The sequence below is a fragment of the Chrysemys picta genome, chromosome 16, assembly GCF_011386835.1.
Source record: "Chrysemys picta bellii isolate R12L10 chromosome 16, ASM1138683v2, whole genome shotgun sequence".
Lineage (NCBI taxonomy): Eukaryota > Metazoa > Chordata > Testudines > Emydidae > Chrysemys > Chrysemys picta.
In genome coordinates, this window is record NC_088806.1 from 6470249 (window position 1) to 6491119 (window position 20871).

Consider the following 20871-nt stretch of genomic DNA (forward strand, 5'->3'; position numbering starts at 1 on the left):
GACAAAGCCCTGTCTGGGATGATTTACTTGGTGTTGGTCCTGCTTTGAGCAGGGGTTAGGACTAGATGACCTCCTGAGGTCTCTTCCAACCCTGATTGAGGGTTAGAGTAACATTTCCAAACAAATGGTTGGTTGAGCTAAGTGCAAATCCCTGTTATAACCCCCCCCCCGATCTAGTAGCCCAAGGGCATGTTCCAAGCATTGGATTCGAGCCATTGAGTCAGCTTCATGCAGCCAGTTTCAATCTTCCCAGAGGCAGTTTGTGAGGGCTTGCCATTTTCAGATGTTCTTGTGTAATTCCCATCCATCCAATTCAAATGAGTTTGAAATTACTCATAGCAACATTCTTTCACCTACTTTGGTAAACTGAGAATAGATAGCAAATGTTGTATTGAGATACCAGTCAGTGGGGAACAGGGTGATAATCATTTGTAAACCAGTTGCATTAAGAACCACTGGTCTCTGGATGGGGGTAGACCACCATGGGGATGGCTGTGTCCCAGACAATTTGGAGGGAGGTGGCGGAGTAGGGGGTGGAAGAGGTTTAATTAGGGTATATTTTCCCTTGGTCCCAAAAGAGGCAGCACGACAAGTCCAATGAAAAGGGGGTGTCATGCCTGAAGAATTTACAATATCCACCAAAATAACAGTAATAAGAGAAACAACACAGAACACAATTTTTTGTTGTGACAGTGGATCCATGGTGTTCTGGGTTGTTCTTTCACTGGCACCAGCTTGCCCATAAAGTATCTGAAAAACAAAATAAACATTTTCTAGCCCCTTCATGGGGCAGATTACACTGGTCTACAATTTTTTGTATTTTGATGTGCTAAATTCAAATATGACAATTAAAACAACCGATTGGCTACTGTTTCTAAGATATTTAAGTTTTTACATTTTATGTCTATGTATATTGTGTAGATAGTAGAGTTTTAATCATAAATTGTAAAATTAGGTCTTTTCATGTGTTTCTGGTTGCTTTACATGATAATATTTCACCTGTCCTGTTTATGTATCACTTTAAAAATCAGCAAAAGCATTATATAAATAAAATGTATTATGAAACAAAAGACAAAAAACTATTATGGACATAGTTTAGTCCTATTCAGTGTCTACTCGGCGCTTCTTGGCTTGTCTCTTGTATTCATTAAATGGAGCATTTCTTGTCACTGTCCAGCAATAGTCTGCAAGCATTGATGGGCTCCATTTGCCCTGATAGCATTTCTCCATTGTTGCAATGTCCTGGTGAAATCGCTCGCCGTGCTCGTCGCTCACTGCTCCGCAGTTCGGTGGAAAAAAATCTAGATGAAAGTGCAAAAAATGTATCTTTAGTGACATGTTGCAACCAAGGCCTTTGTATGCCTTGAGGAGGTTCTCCACCAACAACCTGTAGTTGTCTGCCTTGTTGTTTCCGAGAAAATTTATTGCCACTAACTGGAAGGCTTTCCATGCCATCCTTTCCTTGCCACGCAGTGCATGGTCAAATGCATCATCTCGAAGAAGTTCACGAATCTGAGGACCAACAAAGACACCTTCCTTTATCTTAGCTTCACTTAACCTTGGAAATTTTCCATGGAGGTACTTGAAAGCTGCTTGTGTTTTGTCAATGGCCTTGACAAAGTTCTTCATCAGACCCAGCTTGATGTGTAAGGGTGGTAACAAAATCTTCCTTGATTCAACAAGTGGTGGATGCTGAACACTTTTCCTCCCAGGCTCCAATGACTGTCAGAGTGGCCAATCTTTCTTGATGTAATGGGAATCTCTTTCACGACTATCCTATTCACAGAGAAAACAGCAGTACTTTGTGTATCCAGTCTGCAGACCAAGCAAGAGAGCAACAACCTTCAAATCGCCACAAAGCTGCCACTGATGTTGGTCATAGTTTATGCACCTCAAAAGTTGTTTCATGTTGTCATAGGTTTCCTTCATATGGACTGCATGACCAACTGGAATTGATGGCAAAACATTGCCATTATGCAGTAAAACAGCTTTAAGACTCGTCTTCAATGAATCAATGAACAGTCTCCACTCATCTGGATCGTGAACAATGTTGAGGGCTGCCATCACACCATCGATGTTGTTGCAGGCTACAAGATCACCTTCCATGAAGAAGAATGGGACAAGATCCTTTTGACGGTCACGGAACATGGAAACCCTAACATCACCTGCCAGGAGATTCCACTGCTGTAGTCTGGAGCCCAACAGCTCAGCCTTACTCTTGGGTAGTTCCAAATCCCCGACAAGGTCATTCAGTTCACCTTGTGTTATGGGGTGTGGTTCAGAGGAGGAGGATGGGAGAAAATGTGGGTCCTGTGACATTGATGGTTCAGGACCATAAGTTTCATCCTCTTCCTCTTCCTCGTCTGACTCAAGTGAGAATGATTCTGGTGCATCAGGAACCGGCAGTCTTTCTCCGTGGGGTACTGGTCGTATAGCTGATGGAATGTTTGGATAATGCACAGTCCACTTTTTCTTCTTTGACACACCTTTCCCAACTGGAGGCACCATGCAGAAGTAACAATTGCTGGTATGATCTGTTGGCTCTCTCCAAATCATTGGCACTGCAAAAGGCATAGATTTCCTTTTCCTGTTCAACCACTGGTGAAGATTTGTTGCACAAGTGTTGCAACATATGTGTGGGGCTCACCTCTTGTCGTGATCTCCAATTTTGCAGCCAAAATAAAGGTGATAGGCTTTCTTAACCATAGTGGTTTTACTGCGCTTTTGTGATGCAAAAGTCACTTGACCACAAACATAGCAGAAGTTATCAGCACTGTTCACACAAGTACGAGGCATCTCTGCTCACTTTGGCTAAACAGAAATGTGTCCCTTTGCAAAATCAAACACTGACAAATAAGAGAGCACAACACTGTATGATTTCTAGAGCTGATATAGGGCAATTTGTTCAGCAGAGTGATGTAAGCTTCGTTATGATTGCATCATCCATGACTTCTAGGAATAACATGATGCAATTCATATCATGTATGATGCAATACCAGCTTCAGATTGCATCATTCATTGTTTTGCCTAAAAAGCAAGTACTGTCCAAACCCAGTCATAGATTTATTCATAGATCCAGTCAAAGATGTATTTTAGTCATTTCTGGTTTAAATTGAGATCCCTTCCCTTTATAAATCACTTATCCTCCGCCATTCCCACGTCAAGGCTCGTATATACTGACCCAATAGCATATCTTGAAAACTAGAGCCAATCAACAATTTTAAGCATCATTTTCGTTCTCATTGACCCTGAATTAGTAAAGTTTGACTACATTTATTTCAGAAGCATTTTGGCTGTAGAGCAGTGTTATATGAAAATGAGGAACAGGGGTACCCTCTCGCAAGGTATAGAATGTCACAAATTCATTTTCTGATATAGCTGTAAAACTACTCTTAAAAGTTTTCTAAATAAATCACTGTTTAAAAAGGTATAGTGTGTACCTTCTAGAAATGAAACTTATATCTAACTCTGAGTTGTGAAGAATATGTATTAAGGCTATAACAACCAACAAGAATGCACTTTCATCTAGAAAACCATGATTAAATTGAGTCTTCCTGAGTAATGATTTAAATTATTATTTAAATTTAAATCAAATCCACCATGGTTTAGGGCCAGTGTCAAAGCCGTATGTACATGTTTATTACTCAAGAAATCTTAAGCGACACTTTCGCTGTATGACAAGATGCTTAGTCGCCATCCTCAAAATACCCATTAGACAAACACTTGATATCAAACACATTTTTGGAGAAGAGAGACCCAACCCCACATTCCTATATTTTCAGGACTGTTTAAAAAACATTTTGCAAGTGGAATTTCATGGCTATTGCATGAAAAACCTTAATGAAAGTCTGAACATTTAAAAAGAAATCTTTATTAGTCCCTTTCCACTGCATAGTAGGTCATACAGTCTATTAATAAAAAACAACAACATTGAACGCACACAAAACATTGAGAGTAGTGAAAAACATTATAAATAGTATATGAAATACTTAATTCCTTTGGAAAGTAAGCTCATAGGCAGAAAATCTACCATTGTGCTTTATACAAACTTCCACTTCTGTCACTGTTTCAAACACATAAGGAGCAAAGAGATATCACAACAAAAATTACACTCAGAACTGTGGTACTCACATGTCACCTCATTGCGCACTCATTTAATTTTTGAGACATTTTCTTTAGCCTTTGTCTTCACTGTTAAAACTTAACTTGTCTTGTGTTGTTTTCATTAGTGTTATTAGCAGTGAGAAAAAGGTCTATGCCTGCATAATGGGGACACAAGATATATTATACACACCTGGATTATTCTTCAGTGGTTGATAATGTCAGATCCTTCTTGTTCTCAGTATGCTGAGCTGAAGTGTCTGTCTTCCCATCATCCAGATTGCTGGGACAAGCACTTCTCACTGTTCAGTCTTTGTACCTCAGGTGTTTCCGGTTGTTCTTGTAAACTGTCATTGTCCATCTTTTCTTTCTTCCCCCCCAGTTTCTGGAAGGCTCTTGTGCTGTGACCTGGGTCAAACAGCACCCACTGTGTAGAGGTATCTGATCTTGGTCAAGTAGTCCCCATTGTATAGCACTATCGTTCAGAGGTTCCTATTGCACACGGTTCCTGGGGTAATTCTTTGTCTTTGTGCATTCCTTCAATAAGCGACTAACATTGTCTGGCCTCATCCAACAGAGCACATTTGAAATACAGAGACATGGTCAATATTTCTAGCCTCAGATACAAATGTTACATGCATACAGGTTGGATAAATACAGTCAATAGGTCTTAAGTTTTGCAATGATACCCCACATCAGCCATAGTGTATAAAGTATATATTAGCTATGTCATATCCATATCATAAGCATATTTTCATAAAGAATGTAGAGTATAATGTCACACCCCACATGTATGTTTGCTGCTCTGCAAATAGTAAAGGAGTATGCACCTTTGGGTGCAAACGCTCATGACAATAGTGCAGAGCCATGCAAGCTCCATGAGTCTGTGTGAGATGGCAGACAGTGAGGTGGGCCAGGTATCATCTCCTGCCTTGTAGGTGGGGAATTTTCTGGGATGGGAAGTGGTACCTGGAGGGGGGTTGTTAGGATTGGCTGGTGCATCCTGCTTAGCCTTTGCTACTTTCAGTTTATGTTTTTTGTTTTTTCTTCAATTTTTTTTTTAGCTTCATTTTTTTTTGTGGGCCTCCTTTTTGGCTTTTGCTTTGTTTTGAGTTTTGTTAATTGAAGCAGTTTTTGATTTTTTTTTATTTTTTTGCTTCTAGTTTGGCCAGTTCTATTTTTTTAGCTACTTTTTTGGTAGTTATTTTTCTGTTTTCTTGTGCTGGGTCACCCCCTCTGCAGTTGACTGAAACTGGGAAGCTCTCAGCTCTGGCTGCTGCTGAGTTAACAGAGACTTTCTAACTAGCTACTCCCGAGGATGTAAAAAGAAAAAGAAAAACAATTCAGCTTGTAAATTCCTTTTACCCTGTCATTTGTTTGCTCATTTGAACACTTCTCTTAACAAAGGACCTTGTTAAAAAAACTTAACACCTCTGCCTTCAGGCAAGGAGAGATAAGATATGCATCTATCTCCAGCTCTGCTTTTCAAGCAGCTAGAAGGAAAAAAAAACCTTACTGGCTTTTGGGTTTAAAATGATCCCACGGCTGCCACCATGTCAAGGCTGTATCCCCACTTTGAACTTTAGGGTACAAATGTAGGGGCCTGCATGAAAACTTCTAAGCTTAACTACCAGCTTAGCTCTGGTCCCGCTGCCACCATTCCCTCCCTGGGAAGCCTTGAGAAACCTTTCACCAATTCCCTGGTGAATACAGATCCAAACCCCTTGGATCTTAAAACAAGGAGAAATTAACCATTCCCCTCCTTCCTCCCACCAACTCCTGGTGAATACAGATCCAACCCCCTTGGATCTAAAACAAGGAAAAATCAATCAGGTTCTTAAAAAGAAGGCTTTTAATTAAAGAAAAAGGTAAAAATCATCTCTGTAAAATCAGTATGGAAATTAACCTTACAGGGTAATCAAACTTAAAGAGCTCAGAGGACTCCCCTCTAGTTTTGGGTTCAAAGTACAGCAAACAAAGATAAACACTCTAGTAAAAGGTACATTTACAAGTTGAGAAAACAAAGGAAAACTAACACGCCTTGCCTGGCTATTTACTTACAAGTTTGAAATAGGAGAGACTTGTTTAGAAAGATGTGGAGAACCTGGATTGATGTCTGGTCCCTCTCAGTCCCGAGAGCGAACACACTCCCAAAGAAAGAACACAAACAAAAGCCTCCCCACCCCCCAAGATTTGAAAGTATCTTGTCCCCTTATTGGTCCTTTGGTCAGATGCCAGCCAGGTTACCTGAGCTTCTTAACCCTTTACAGGGAAAAGGATTTTGGAGTCTCTGGCCAGGAGGGATTTTATAGTACTGTACACAGGACAGCTGTTACCCTTCCCTTTATAGTTATGACAGCACCTTTGGGTGCAAACGCTCATGACAATAGTGCAGAGCCATGCAAGCTCCATGAGTCTGTGTGAGATGGCAGACAGTGAGGTGGGCCAGGCATGTTTGTGGATTTAGAAAAAAAGTGTAAACATTCTGTATACGTTTATGTATGGGATACATATGAAACTAGTGGATAGTTAACAATGAATTATAAGAAGTTTGATCCCATGGTCACAACCATCCCGTCTGACCTGTTTGGTACCCAGCATACACTGCCAAACCAAAGCTTCCCAAAATACAGTGGGATATCTATTCATGGTGCACCTCACTCTGAATCTATACAAGTGCTTCCGGTGAGTACCCTGACTGCTGAGACAAGGAGTCCAGGAGGCATGCACACAAGTGACATAGTAACCATAAAAACAAGAAGAAGTCCGGTGGCACCTTAAAGACTAACAGATAAGGTGCCACCGGACTCCTTGTTGTTTTTGTGGATACAAACTAACACGGCTACCCCCTGATACTTGAAATAGTAATGGTAGTGACTCTATGCTGACATAACTTGAGTTAACCCACACTTAACGTGTAGATATGGCCTTAGGTCTATGAAATGTTTGGGAGAGGTAACAGGAACAGTATGAGGGTAGACTAAGATTCATTCAGGTGTTTAGGCTCAAGGCATTGGAACTGGCTTTACTGCACCCTACAGGCTCAGGAACAAAGAGGCTCATAAATAAAAGATATCATTTATTTATTAAAATGTCGTGACTCAAGGGTGAATAACTCATGATTTTAGAATTCTTGTGGTTGTAAAGGTATCTTGGGGGTTGTAGGTGTGTGTTCATTACATTTTGAAAAGCAAAACTATGAATGGGTTGAACAAAGAATTAGATCAGTCCCTCAGGATAAGTACATTGGCTATTAGCCAAGATAATCAGGAATGCAGGCCCATGCTCTGCATGTCCCTAATCTGTCCCGTGACTGCCAGATGCTGGTTGTGGACAATGGGATGGTTCACTGAGTCATTGCCTGGTCTGATCATTCCCTTAGAAGCACCTGGCATTGGCCACTGTCACAAGACAGGATACTAGATTAGGCAGACTATTGGTCTGACCCATGATGGCAGTTCTAATTTTCTGCAAAAATTACAATAGTTTTTTTCCAGGGAGAAAGACATTACACTCAGTAAGAGGGAGGAATAGCTCAGTGGTTTGAGCCTTGGCCTGCTAAACCTAGAGTTATGAGTTCAGCCCTTAAGGGGGCTACTTAGGGATCTGGGGCAAAATCAGTACTTAGTCCTGCTAGTGAAGGCAAGGGACTGTACTTAATGACCTTTCAGGGTCCCTTCCAGTTCTGAGATAGGTATATCTCCATATATTTAGGGGGTTGGACTAGATGATCTCCTGAGATCCCTTCCAACCCTGATATTCTATGATCTCTTTGCCTGAATCCATCCTCAACATTATAGGAGATAGTATACTGCCTTTACTGAACATTTCAGAATCAAGTTGTACACAACGGCATGCAGAAAAACACTAAGAGGCAAAATTACAGTTGCAAAAATGCAATCCCCATTGGTGGATTGCCTCAAAACAAAGTTTTGACACTAGGCCTGAAATTCAGTCAGCTCTAAAATGAAAAGAAAAAATTAAATGTGGGAATTCAGGGAATCCCAGCAGCAGATAAGACAACTTGGGAAACTGCTAGGAGACTCTATGCAATCAAATACAGTGATAAGGGATTCTTTGTTCTGAGGGGATATGTGTAAAATATTTCACTGAATTAAATCTCAGGGATTATCTACACTGGCAAATTAAAGCGCTCTAACTTGCTGGCTCGGGGATGTGAAAAATCACACACACATACCCCCTCCGAGCGCAGCAAGTTTGAGCGCTTTAAAGCGCTAGTGTGGACAGGCTCGGCTCCCAGTGCTCGGAACTAATCCCCTCGTTGAGGTAGATTACCAGGAGCACTGGCACCAACAACAGCACTTTGAACTTTGTAGTGTAGACATAGCCTCAGTAGGTTAGATCAGACAAAGAGGAGCTGCATTGACTAGGCATTGGGATGCCTGTGCCTTTAAGAACCCAGCCCTGGGAAGCTGATGCTGAGAGGGGAAATAAAAAAGCCCCTTTGCCCCCCACCATTTTTGCAAACACTGGTGTCTTCTCCGTCCCAGTGGTGTAACTGTTACCCCCTGAGCCCTGCCTGTGCTGGGTTTTGCCCTCTGTCACCCTCTGCCAGCACTTCACTCCTGGTTTTAACACCACCTACTCCCCCGCAGCCCTGATTTTGCCCTTTAGCCCCTCTCCTAATCCTGCCTCCAAGTGCTTGACCCCCCCTGACCAGTCAATTCCCACCTCCTGCTCAAACCCTGGCCACTCCCCCTGCACTGATTCGCCCCCTTTGCCCCTTTTTAACCCCCATAAATAGCAGTCAGCAGATTTTTACAGCTAATAAGGGCAGGGTGAAGGGCAGTGGCTTCAGCAGATGTTACTGAGCATGCTCAGTTTGTGTGACCATACACAAAAGCCACTTCGCTCAAATAAAAATGCCGCTTGCCCTCCCAACAAACTATTTTACCAAGCAGTGGTGTCTCAGTGCCACTGGGGTAACTGTTACCCCCTCTGTCCCTGCTTGTGCCAGGGTTTTGCCCTCTGAAACCCTCTGCCAGCGCCTCAGTCCTGAGCTTAATTCCACCTCCTCCCCGCCTGATTTTGCCCTTTAGCCCCTCTCCTACTGCTGCCTCCAGCTGCTTGACCCCCCAGACCAGTAAATTTTCACCCCCTGCTCAGAACCTGGCCACCCCCCTACTCTGATTCACACCCTTTGCCCCTTTTTAACCCCTGTCAAAAGCAGTCTGCAGAATCTTACGGCTAATGAGGGCAAGGTGAAGGGGAGTTGTGTCAGCAGATGTACTGAGCATGCTCAGTACACCATAAGTAGCACATTCCTATGGAGAGCAATTTAATACACTACACCGGCAGGAGCGTGTCCGCCCCACACGTGTCTCTGCCGCCCACCTGGGCCCTGACCGCTCCGCGCTGCCCCATGGGCTGCAGGGCTGGAGCAGCTGGGGGGGCAGGAAGAGGCGGCTCCTCCCCGGGCCTGCCCCTGCCCCGCCCGGTCCCTCGCAGGGTGTTTGTGACACTCAGGGAATCGAGGAAGACTGGCTGGATCTTACCAGGAGAAAAGCAGGGGAAGGGGCTGGTTTTGCTGAATCATTAGACTAAGGAGACCCTGGCTGAGAATGCAGCGACCACGTTTCAGTTCAGTGTTGGAGATGTGACACAACACATGTACAATCACCTTCCTCTAAAGTGTCTAAATCCCATGGGCACAACTCTCCAGTGCACAGCTTGTGAGCTGCACTGTGAATAGATCCTGCAAGAAGCCCCCTTCCCCCTGATAGCAGAGTGGTGCAGTGGAAGTGTGCTGGGCCCATAACCCAGAGGTCAATGGATTAAAACCATTCTCTGCTAGCTTGTGTTTTATTACAACCCTGGAAATAATTCAGCCTGCCTTCATTTGTTCCGCATAGAAAAGAAGAACAAATTCTCTCACTGTTTACCCTTCCACAGTGATTAAAGGAAGGAATAAAGCCCCAGCAGAGCCTTATCCCACAGAGTCCACTCCTGTAAGGTGAGAGATGTGCTATGACTCCAATCACATGGTTTCTTCTACAGCAGGGTCTTTTTTTTTTCCTGGAGGAGCAGTACAGTTCCTGAGCAGAGGCAGCCTGATTAATACTCTGCAACTAAAACAAGCCATCTGAAAGATTCAAATCTTACTCCTTTGGAAATTCTGCACTACTGCACAAGCACAGAATTCATGTCCCCCACAGAGTTATTTGTTTCCCTGCAGAAAAAAATGACTTTCTTATGGGGAAGCAAAGGGAAGCCACAAGGGTGGTCATGCACCCCTCCCCAACTACACAGACATGTCATTTTGGACCCTGGAGTAGGCAGCAGAGAGATGCAGCCTCACCACTGAGTTCATGTTCTGGGGGAGGGGGCTGCAGGGTGATCTCCCATCTCCATGCATCCAGTAGCCTGTGCTCCCCACTGCCATGCTGGAGCCTCCACATTTATTTATTGACAAATAAAATTTGTAGAATTTTAAAATATTGTGCACAGAATTTGTATTTTATTTTATTTTTTGGTGCAGAAACCCCTCAGGAGTAAAATCTATTCAGCCAAACTCGGCTGCCCTATGAATAGATCCTGCAAGTATCACATCATGCAGCAGAAACATACTGGGTCCATAACCCAGAAGTTGATGGATCAAAACCATCCACTGCTTGATGGTGTTTTATTACTTTCAACCCTGGAAATAATTCAGTCTACCTTTATTTGTTCTGCATAGAAAAGAGGAGCAAATTATCTCACTGTTTACACTTCCACAGCAATTAAAGAAAGGAATAAACCCCGAGCAGAGCCCTACCCCACAGGCACCACAGGGTTCCCCCCTCCCGAGCCGTGGCCAGAGTGGCAGTGGGTCCCTAGGGCTTCCCCCTCCCCAGTGGCACAGTGGGCTCTTTGGGGCTTTCCCCCTCCCCACCTAGCAGGTGGTGCTGTGGGCCCCCTGGGCTTCCACCCCCCCGCCCCAAGATTCAATCAGGGGTATTTATGCTATAGGTTGGGGGCCATGATTTTTTGTTTCTTGCCCATGAGCTGTCCTTGACTTTTACTAAAAATACCCAGGATTAAATCGTAGCCTTAGCTATGGCTCCAGTCACATGGTTTCTTCTGCAGCAGGGCATCTTTTTGTGGAAGAGCAGTGTGGTATTTCCTGGATGTGACGAAGTGGGGGATTTTCTTGTTTTTTCCAATGGTTTGCATGCAGGGGGTTGGGACTCAGTTTCCCTGAGTGTTACTGGTTAACGAGGTGATGGGAGAGGAAGTTTATTGTTACAGAGGACCAGCGAGGGAACTTGGGACCCCAGCCAATGGCCTGGAGAATGGATACCCCACCGAGTGGTAACCTGGTGACCCAGAGGCCCAGCTCAGGAGTTGCAGCTGGTTCTAGCCAGTGGGAGGATAATGAGTTGCAAAGAGAGGACTCTGGTGACCTAACCAGACGTTTCCAGCCAGAGGGGGCCAGAGGACAGAAGAGAGGAGGCCCAGGCAACCCTCTTTACCTGGAGATAAGACAATGGACAGAGGCGGGGCTTGGGGGAGGTGATATCAGATGCCCAGCTGGGAAGCAGGGGGGCTCTGGGCTGGAGAGGGAGAGCATGCAGAGCCCATCTAGATACAGGGGAGACTTGGATATGCTGTGCTGAGGGAGGCCAGGCGAGTTTCCTATGCTGTGTTCAAACACTCGATAAACCCTTCGGTTTTATGCTGGCTGAGTGTCACTGCAGTCTAGAGAACAGGGTTGCATTATTCCCTTTGGGAGTGGAGGCCCTGGGAGTCCAGAGCGAGTGGACTCCCTGAGGGGGCCCAGGGCAAGAAACAGGTGTGCTAAGGCTCAGAGAAGTGTGGCTCCAGGAAGTGGAGGGACTTAACCAGTCATGAGCTTCCAAAATATTAACAACCGGTTCCCTCCCCTACCCCACGGGACTCCTGCCCCATCCAACCCCCTTTGCTGTCACCTGACTGCCCCCTGCCACCCCATCCAACCCCTCCTCTCATTCCTGATGCCCCCCGGGACGCCTGCCCCATCCAAACACCCCTTCTCACTGTCCCCTGTCTGCCCCTGGAACCCCTATCCCTGACTGCCCCCGACTGCCCCATCCAACCCCTGCTCCTTCCTGACTGCCCCCCCAGAACCCTTGCCCCATTTCTATCCCCCTGTTCCCTGCCCTCTGGCCGCCCCGACCCTAATCCACCCCCCTGAACTCCCCTGCCCTCTATCCAACACCCCCTCTCTGCTCCCTTACTGCGCTGCTTGGAGGTGGGGGCCAGACTGGGGGCACTGGGCCAGGGCCCCACTGCTCGGCCGGGGCTGTAGCCGCGCTGCCTGGCTGGATTCGGGGCCGTGCAAGAGCCATGCCGCCTGACCGGAGTTGGAGTTGGGGCCGGGGCCGTACCGCGGGGCCAAGGCCAGGCCGGAGCTGAGCCGGGCCAGGCCACATGGCGCCTGGAGCCCCCACCCCAGCTCACCTGTGGGAAGCCGCTGCTTCCTTCTCAGCCCTCCCAGGAATCCTGCCTGAACAGGAGAAGCGGGAGGGAGCATTCAGGGGAGCGGGTGGAGGCGGAGCGAGGTGAGCTGGGGGAAGGGAAGGCTGGAGCGTTTGTTAAATTTAAAAGCTCTTTTAGAACCAGTTCCCTCATGGGAACCAGCTCCAGCTCACCTCTGGGCTTAACCCCTGCGATAGAGTGGACCCCTGAGAAAGGCTGTCCCACTCAAGGGGGTTCCCCCACGGACCGCATGGGGCCAAGAGTGGGCATGATCTGTGAGTCCGTGACAGTGACCCCTTGCACAAAGCAAGCCTCTGAGTGTGACCCCCCCTTATGAATTCAAAACACAATTCTTGTATTTAACCTGATTTTAAATGCTTAATTTATTCTTTCATCTATTCTTAAAAATGAATTTACCTTTTCTTGCTACTTTTATATTAAGCCTAAAACACACTTTAATTGAATTATTGTTATAAGCAGAAAATATTTTTTTTAATAGTTACTGTTTAATACTGGGGGTGGAAGACATCTGTCAATATCACTTTTCACAGCAGACTTCGTGCTCCATTGCTACCCTCACTTTTGCACTGCTGCTGCCTGCAGAGCTGGGTGGGCTTGTGACCCCCCACGTAACTGGGGACAGTAACCCCCGGTCTGAGAACTCCTGGTCTGCTCCCTTCTCTATCTGGCTTGATCCCGTTCCCATTCCCCGGGGGCACGTGCTCTCCTGGAGCTAGATCGGCCCCTTCTGAGGGGAGCCAGAGCCAGAGGGTGTCAATGAGGCCAGCAGCGCTGGGAGCCACAGACGCAGGGGTGCAGAGATGGGCTGAGGAGGGGCCGCTTGTCAGAGTCACTTCCCTGCCTGCCCCCAGCGCTCCCACCCCATCTCCATCCCCTGGGGGGCCCGGCTCAGCAGAGCCCGGGGCTGTCCTGGAGGGCGAGTCCCAGCCACTGCAGGCAGCCCAGCAAGCGCTGCAGCCCGGGTGGGGTTTGCAGGGCACAAGAAGGGGCTGGAGCGGTGGGTGCCGGGAGGAAGGAGGCAGGAGCTGGGAGAACAAAGAACCGAGAGCATCAGACCCTGGGCAGCTCCTGAGAGACCAGACGCTGCTGCCCCCGTTGTGACCTGGGAGCTGAGCAGCTGCTGCTCCTCCAGCGGGGTCTGTGCTGGGGAGAACCCGTCATTAATCCCTCCATGCCCGGCCGTGGGGGATCTTCTCCAGCTAGAAACCGCCCTGGACTCTGCTGATGGCAACTCCCGAGCTGAGAGTCCAGGTGACTGAGACCTTGGGGCTGGGCAGGTAACTGACTCTGCACAGTGGCCCCCCCCATCTCTGCTCCCCGGGTGTGCGGCGCCCAGAGCTGCTGCCATCATTAAGGCCAGAACGGATCCTTCTATCAGCGAGTCTGACCTGCTCCCACTGGTTCTCTGTTGTGTCCAGTAACTTGTGTGGATAAAGCAGGTCTTCCTGACTGGTACCCCCTTCCCCGCACGTGCAGAACGGGGACAGCCACGGGTGACAGAAAGCCCCCAAGAATGGGATGGTGACCACATATCCCATCCAGGCAGGTAGGGTGCTAGGAAAGAGGAGGAAGAGATGGAAGAGGGTGTGAGGAGAAGATAGAACGTGGGGACAGATTTCTGGCTCTCTGACCCACCCAGGCACACTCACTGCAGCATCCCTGCACAAGGTCACTTTCCTGTGAACAAGGTGAGGAGCAGAGAGAGGAAAAACCTCTCCGTGTTCCCCCTGCTGCAGGAGTGAGCTGCCCTGGGAACAGAGTCAGGGGAAATCCCCCCAAAGAGGCTCCTTTGGTTCTGGTCTTTTCCAGTGTTTAATTCACACTCTGTTCCTGTGAGGTTTGAAAATGTCTTGGTGGGTTTAGCCCTGGTTGCTGGGGGACAGGGGCAAGGTCTGTGCTGCATTATGGGGACTGAGCATGTTCACAGCATGGCAGAATCTGCAATCTCTGCCTGCAGGGAAAGAGCCTGGCGGAATGAACTAAAGCCAGTTCTGAAACCTCCACAACTGCCCTTCTCGCCCTGCCAGGCTGCAGAATGATGCATCTCGCTCCAGCTCATCCCGTCCGCCCAACGGACAGGGAAGAGAAATGGCTGCAGTGGAACCAGCTCAGGTAGGGGCTATTGGGGGGTTGCTGGTTGGTTCCTGCTGGAGGGAGAGGGGCAGTAAATACTGAAGAGGTGGCAACTTCTGGGGAGATAGCTCTTGAGGGAGCAGGAAATACTCTGGGTGAGAAAAAGGAGGGGGACATAGTGTGACAAACCTGCTGGGACTTGTTTAACGTGGGCCTAGATCCTCAGAACAAATGCTTGGGTGTTGGGACAGAAAATTCCCTAATTTGTGAAACAGGAAACAGACAAAGCAACCCTCTGGGCAGGGCTGGGAAAACTGACCAGACTTCCAGTGCTGAACCCTCAACCTCCTAGCCAGAGGCTGGTGTGACATGGAAAGATGTAGGAAGGCATAGGGAAGATATCCCAGCCCCTCACATCCAGCTGCTGGCAGTGGAGACGGTGTTGGGATTCCTACCATAGGACTCTGCATGGACCCTACTGGGGGCTCCATCTCCTGTATCAACCTCTGCTAGTAGGTGTGAAATGGATCAGCTGGGAGACACAAGGGGCTCACTCTTTCTCCCCTCACCCAGATGCCTCCTGGCTGCTCTCAACAGTATGGGGATAGGACTCTGCTGACTATCTCTGTCTCAGAGTATCCATTTGATTGGCTCATTTCCCCCCATGAATAGTGGGGCTGTGACTGGGGCAGCAGGTTCTAAGTGGGGAACTCTTGCTCTTTCAGGGGCTGGTGACCTTCGAGGAGGTGGCTGTGTATTTCACCAAGGGGGAATGGGCTCTGCTGGATCCCGCTCAGAGAGTCCTCTACAGAGATGTCATGCAGGAGAACTATGAGAATGTGACCTCGCTGGGTAAGGATTCCCATCCTCTCAGTTCTTAGAAGAGGAAATGCAGAGTTAAGGTTCACGCCACCCCACAATGCCACCTCTGCTCTGCCCTGTTTCAGCATCATCCTGACATGCGAATGATACACACACTAGCCCTCTCCCCTCCCCTATTACAGAACGCTCTGGGAACAGAGCAGTACAGCAGAAAGTCTAACAACTTCTCTTTGCTAAGATAATATTCAGGCTCATCTGTCATAGCAAATAGAAGCTTCCTCCCCCTGGCCCGCACTCCAGTACTGAACCTCCTGCACGCAAACCATCTGAGACTTGCAAAGTGTTACCACCCCTTTGCCCTCAACCTGAGTTTTCCTCTTGAGTCACTGCCTTCACTTACCCCTCACTAAGCCTCACAGATCACTAGAACATACGCCATCAGAGTGCTGACAATCCCCATGGCAAGAACACACCCTTGGGCACCTTTGCTGACAAAGCCTACAACACTCAGCACGGAAATGAGGCAGAATTGCCCCCCCCAAGTTTCACATGTACCTCTCTTCATAGCACAGTCACAGCTCTGACCAGCTGCTCCAACCAATCCCTCCATCATCCAGTTACAGCTGCAGCTGGCACAATGCACACAGCTGGTGGGCATGCCGATAAATGCTGGGATTCCCATCTGTGAACACAACACAAACAATGGCACATTCTCTTAGTCTTTCCTTGTATGGATTATAGGTTCATAGATTTTAAGTCCAGATGTGACTATTAGGTCATCTACTCTGACGTCCTTTATAACACAGACCAGAGAATTCATCCCATTACTGCTCCATTGAACTGAATACCTGAGTTCCTGTGGCAGTTTGTTAACCTTTGCACTGCCCACACAGAACCAATATCAGTGGTTCTTGCCAGCTGCAAGGTTAAGGGTTGGGGGCAAAGTTAACGTTGCATTGGAGGGGTGGTGTTTACATTAACTTCTCATTTCCTGGTTTGCAGAGGTTTAAGTTTAGTCACTGTCTATACAGTGCAAGGCAGGAGGCAGCACTGGGCAACCTTAACTCTGCATTAATGTAGCTTATGAGCATTTAGTTTCCTGTTTTAAAAAAACAGATGTTTTTGCCACTATAGCTGTGTCTATAATTGAGCTTTTGCCAGCAGAGCTATGTTGGATGGTGTGCGTGTGTGCGCATGTGTGTGTGCACTTTTTCACAGCATTAAACAACAGAGCTGGACTGGCAAAGCTTTTAAGAGCTACCTAAGACCTACCTAACTAGTTCCTCAACAGACACCTGATGTGCCATCTTTAGGTGAACTAATATGTGTGTACCTGGTCTGTGGGATCCCAGTAAAACATTAGGCACCCTGTGCCCTCTGCCAGGTGGCATCAAGAGGTCCATGATGAGTCACATCCTCCTCCTTCTCCAATCGCTGCATTAGAGTGTCCTTAGAATGATCCTGCTCACCCCCATTCCAACTTTCTGTTTGGGTTCCACAGAGCTCTGTCCTTGGTCCCCTTCTTTTCTTCCTCTGCACCTTATTTCTGGGTAATCTCATCTGCACACATACATTCAACTACCATCTCTGTGCTCCTAACTCACAGTCTACCTCTCTGTTCCTGATCTGTCTTCTTCTGTCCCAACTGAAATCTCAGCCTATCTCTCTCTCTCATCTCCTAATTGATGTCTAGCCATCAGCTAAAGAGCAATAGCTGAAACAAAGCTCTTAATATTTTCCCCAAACCCTCCCCGCACCTTCTTTCTCTACCATCGCAAACAGCACCATTGTCCTGCCTGTCACTCAGGCCCATAACGGTGCAATACCTTTGTCACGGAGCTCCCTCTGGGGCCTCCTATCCAGGCTGTGCCTACACCTTGCATTTTCTTTTTCCGTAACTTCCCTAACATCTGGCCTTTCCTATCCATCTGTGCAACTAGAGCTCTTTTCATCCTTTCCTGTGTCAGTTACCCAACATCCTTTTTACTGACCTCACCTTACGTATCTCCATTCAGAAGGAAAAAGCTACCTGCTGGTCCTCAAACATGACCTAGGAGGGAAGTCTGAAAGAACTGGGCATGTTTAGTCTTGAGAAAAGAGTGAGGGGGGACCTGAGAACACTCTTCAAATATGTCAAGGGTTGTTATAAGAGGACAGTGATTAACTGTTCGTCATGTCCACTGAAGGTAGGAGGAGAAGTAATTGGCTTGATCTGCTGCAAGGGAGGTTGAGGGTGGGTAATACAAAAAACTTTCCAGCTATAAGGATAGGGAAGTACTGGAATAGATTACAAAGAGAGGTTGTGGAATCCTTGTCACAGGAGGGTTTTAAGAACAGGTCAGACAAACTTATGGCATACTTATACCTGATCCTGCCACAGGGCTATGGGAATTGAGTAGATGGCCTCTTGAGGTCCCTTCCAGCCCTATATTTTAAGATTTTACGATTCATTGCCTTAGCCCTTCGCTTTGATCACGTCTCCCGGTGGAGAATGCGGACCATTTTTGTGGATCAGCTGCGGGTATAAATTTTGTACCTAGAGCCCTGCAAATCTGCAAATATCCATGGACCATTTTTGCAGATCGCAGATTGGATGCGGATACAAATTTTGTATCCATGCAGGGCTCTCCCTGTCTTACTTCTGTCTATACCTAAAACTTAAATCTATTTAGTACACATTGATTACATTTGAAATAACATATGAGATGACCATAAGAATGATGAATGAATGATAAAAGGAACTAATTGGCTCCATGAACCACGGAGACGCTTCCTTTTCCATCCGCTCCTACAAGAGCTGCAATCTCTTCCCTGCATGCTCTTTGGATCTTCAAAACTGTCCCTCCTGAAGTCACATGGCCTGAGTCTTACTTTTCACATTCTCCTTTGGCAGAAGAATTTGTCTGTGGTTCCTGAACTATACCATCTAATTTGCCAGCTTTCCTCACACACAGTGTTTTTTATACTACCTCCCTTTACACCTGACTCACTAGAGTCCCTAATGCCGCAGTATGTGCTTTCCTGACATCTAATGCTGCTTAGATCCTGCATTCAGTGATAGCCCTGCCCTTCCTGTTCCTTACTCCACTGAACCCCATGCTTACTGTTCCCAGCTTCCCCAGGCCTCTCATTGTCTCTCGATCTCCCTGTCAGCAAGAAGCAGTGCCAGGGAGACTTGCCCTCTGTCTGGAGTCTTCACTTTCTGGGACATGCAGTTCCATTCTCTGTGTTTTAGGAGCCTCTTTGATAATGAGTGTCTGGCTGTGTGTATTCCCAGCAAAGGTGGGAATAGTTAAATCCCTCATAAGCAGAGTGTTCTGCACCTTTGAGCACCTGGGGAGCTGGCCCTGCGATTTTATTGGTTTAAAATGGACTGGGGTTAAATTAATATAATTTTTTTTATGACAAATGGCCTATGAATTCACCTGATCTCACTTGTTTTCTTTCCCTTGAGCAGGGTTTCCAGTTTCCAAATCCTATGTGATCTCCCAGCTGGAAGGAGGGGAAGAGCCGTGGATCCTGGATCTCCAGGGTTCAGAGGAAAACGAGATCTTGAGAAGTCCCTGCACAGGTGAGGAAACATTAAACCAACTCAGAAACTGTAAGTGCCTGAGAGAAACAGCTGAGATTCCCCACAAAGACTTTGTGATCTTAGGATAGTCCCCAGCAGATCTCACTCCTGGCTTCCTACAGATTATGATTGACATCTTGGCTGGAGCTCCCTCCCTTCCTGCTGAGTGTTTGGATGGGATGTGGACAGGGCTGGCCTTGGGAAAATGGCACCCTGGGCAAACTTGCATTTTGGTGCCCCTGTCCCCCATGGGCATGGCACCCCCCCATTCCCTCTGTCCCCCATGGGCTCCCCAGGCTCCCCACCCTCTCTTCCCCCTTGCCCCTGCACTGTGCCCCCTTCTTTCCAAATTCCTGCTCCCCCTCCTGCAACCCTTCACTCCTAACTTCTGCCCCCTCCTGCCTCTCCCCTTCTGCCCCTCCCAACAACTGCCCCCTCCTGTGCCCCTAATCCCTGAACTGTGCCCCCTTCACTCGTACCCTCTGCACCTCCCTCCTGCACCCTGAACCCCTGCATGGTGTATACCCCCTGAACCCCAACTCCTGCCCCCCGCACCTCAACTCCTGCCCCTTTCTGAGCCCCTAACCCTTGTATCCTTCTGCACCCAAGTGGGAAATCTGACCTGGATACACAAAGCAGCTGGTATTGCTGCTCACTCCCCCACTGGACTGCTGCTCCTCCGCCCAGCACAGCCCTGGGGGGCTGGGAAAGGGGAGCAAGGAGCAACATCAGGGCTTCCTGCATCCAGGTCACTTTCCCTGTGGGCTGAGTAAGGGGAGGGCAGGAGAGCAGCAGCTCCTGATGCCTCAGCAGATCCCCGGTGAGGAAGTACGTGGATGCAGGGAGCCCTGGTGTGTGTGTTGGGGGGACTGTGTGGGTGTGTTGAGGGGACTGTGTGAAGGAGTGTGTTGTTGAGGGGAGGATGTGAAGGACTGTGTGTGTGTGTGTGTGTGTTTGTGTGTGTGTGTGTGTGTGTGTGTTGGGGGGACTGTGTGAAGGAGTGTGTCAGGAGGATGCCCCCAGTCGAGAGTGGCCAGGGGCGACTCCAAGGATGAATGGAGGGTGGTGGGGACAGGAACAGCAGCAGCTGCACATGTGGAGCAGGGCGGAGGAGGGGCCCCTCTGCTCTGGAGCAGTCACCTGGCTCCGACATCTGGTCGTCCAATGGCCCCTTGCAGCTCGGGTCTCTCCCCCACCCCCATGCTGCTGCTCGCCTGCCTCCCATGCAGCCTTCATCAGCTCAGTGAGCCTCTTGGCAGCAGGTCAGGTTGGAATCCAAACCCTGTGACTGGCACCCCCTTGGGTTGGGCACCCATATGGCCCACCCTAAAGGCCGTTCCTGGATGTGGAGCAGAATTGATCCCCTCCGCTCTCCCCTATGGGGAAGAGTTTGGGGGAATTCAATCCGTGATGTTTATTTTCTGTCTCCCCAGCACTTACTTGGGTTTGCTCTCTGCCTTTCCATCCCTAATTCTGAGATTTCTCTTCTATTCTAGCAGGTGATGGGGTGGTGAGGGAGAACGAGGAGCAGAATCCTCACCAGGAAGCTGCGGAGCTAGTAGAACCTCATGGGGCATTACTGTGAAGATCCAAAGGGAATGTGTCCAGGCACCATGAGCTGGGAAAAGCTGGTGAAAGTTACCACAGACCAGAGAGAGAGCAGGGAAACCACTCAGAGGAGATCCGAAGAAGTGGGCAGTAGCCCATGAAAGCTTATGCTCTAATAAATTTGTTAGTCTCTAAGGTGCCACAAGTACTCCTGTTCTTTTTGCGGATACAGACTAACACGGCTGCTACTCTGAAACCTGTCAGAGGAGAGAGTGGAT

At 47.8% G+C, this 20871-nt stretch overlaps 2 protein-coding genes across 2 annotated transcripts in view; one reads left to right on the plus strand and one right to left on the minus strand.

Moving 5' to 3' along the window:
- The window catches only part of LOC101944793 (zinc finger protein 3-like), a 439596-nt gene that overhangs the window by 353311 nt on the left and 65414 nt on the right, over positions 1–20871 (minus strand). The gene's annotated exons all lie outside the window — the stretch shown is intronic.
- Positions 2986–20679, plus strand: LOC101942709 (zinc finger protein 620-like). The gene is made up of 4 exons (XM_065570166.1): positions 2986–14691; positions 15378–15504; positions 18932–19045; positions 20542–20679. The coding sequence occupies exons 1-4, from the start codon at positions 14668–14670 to the stop codon at positions 20628–20630; spliced, it is 354 nt and encodes a 117-aa protein (XP_065426238.1). The 5' UTR covers positions 2986–14667; the 3' UTR covers positions 20631–20679.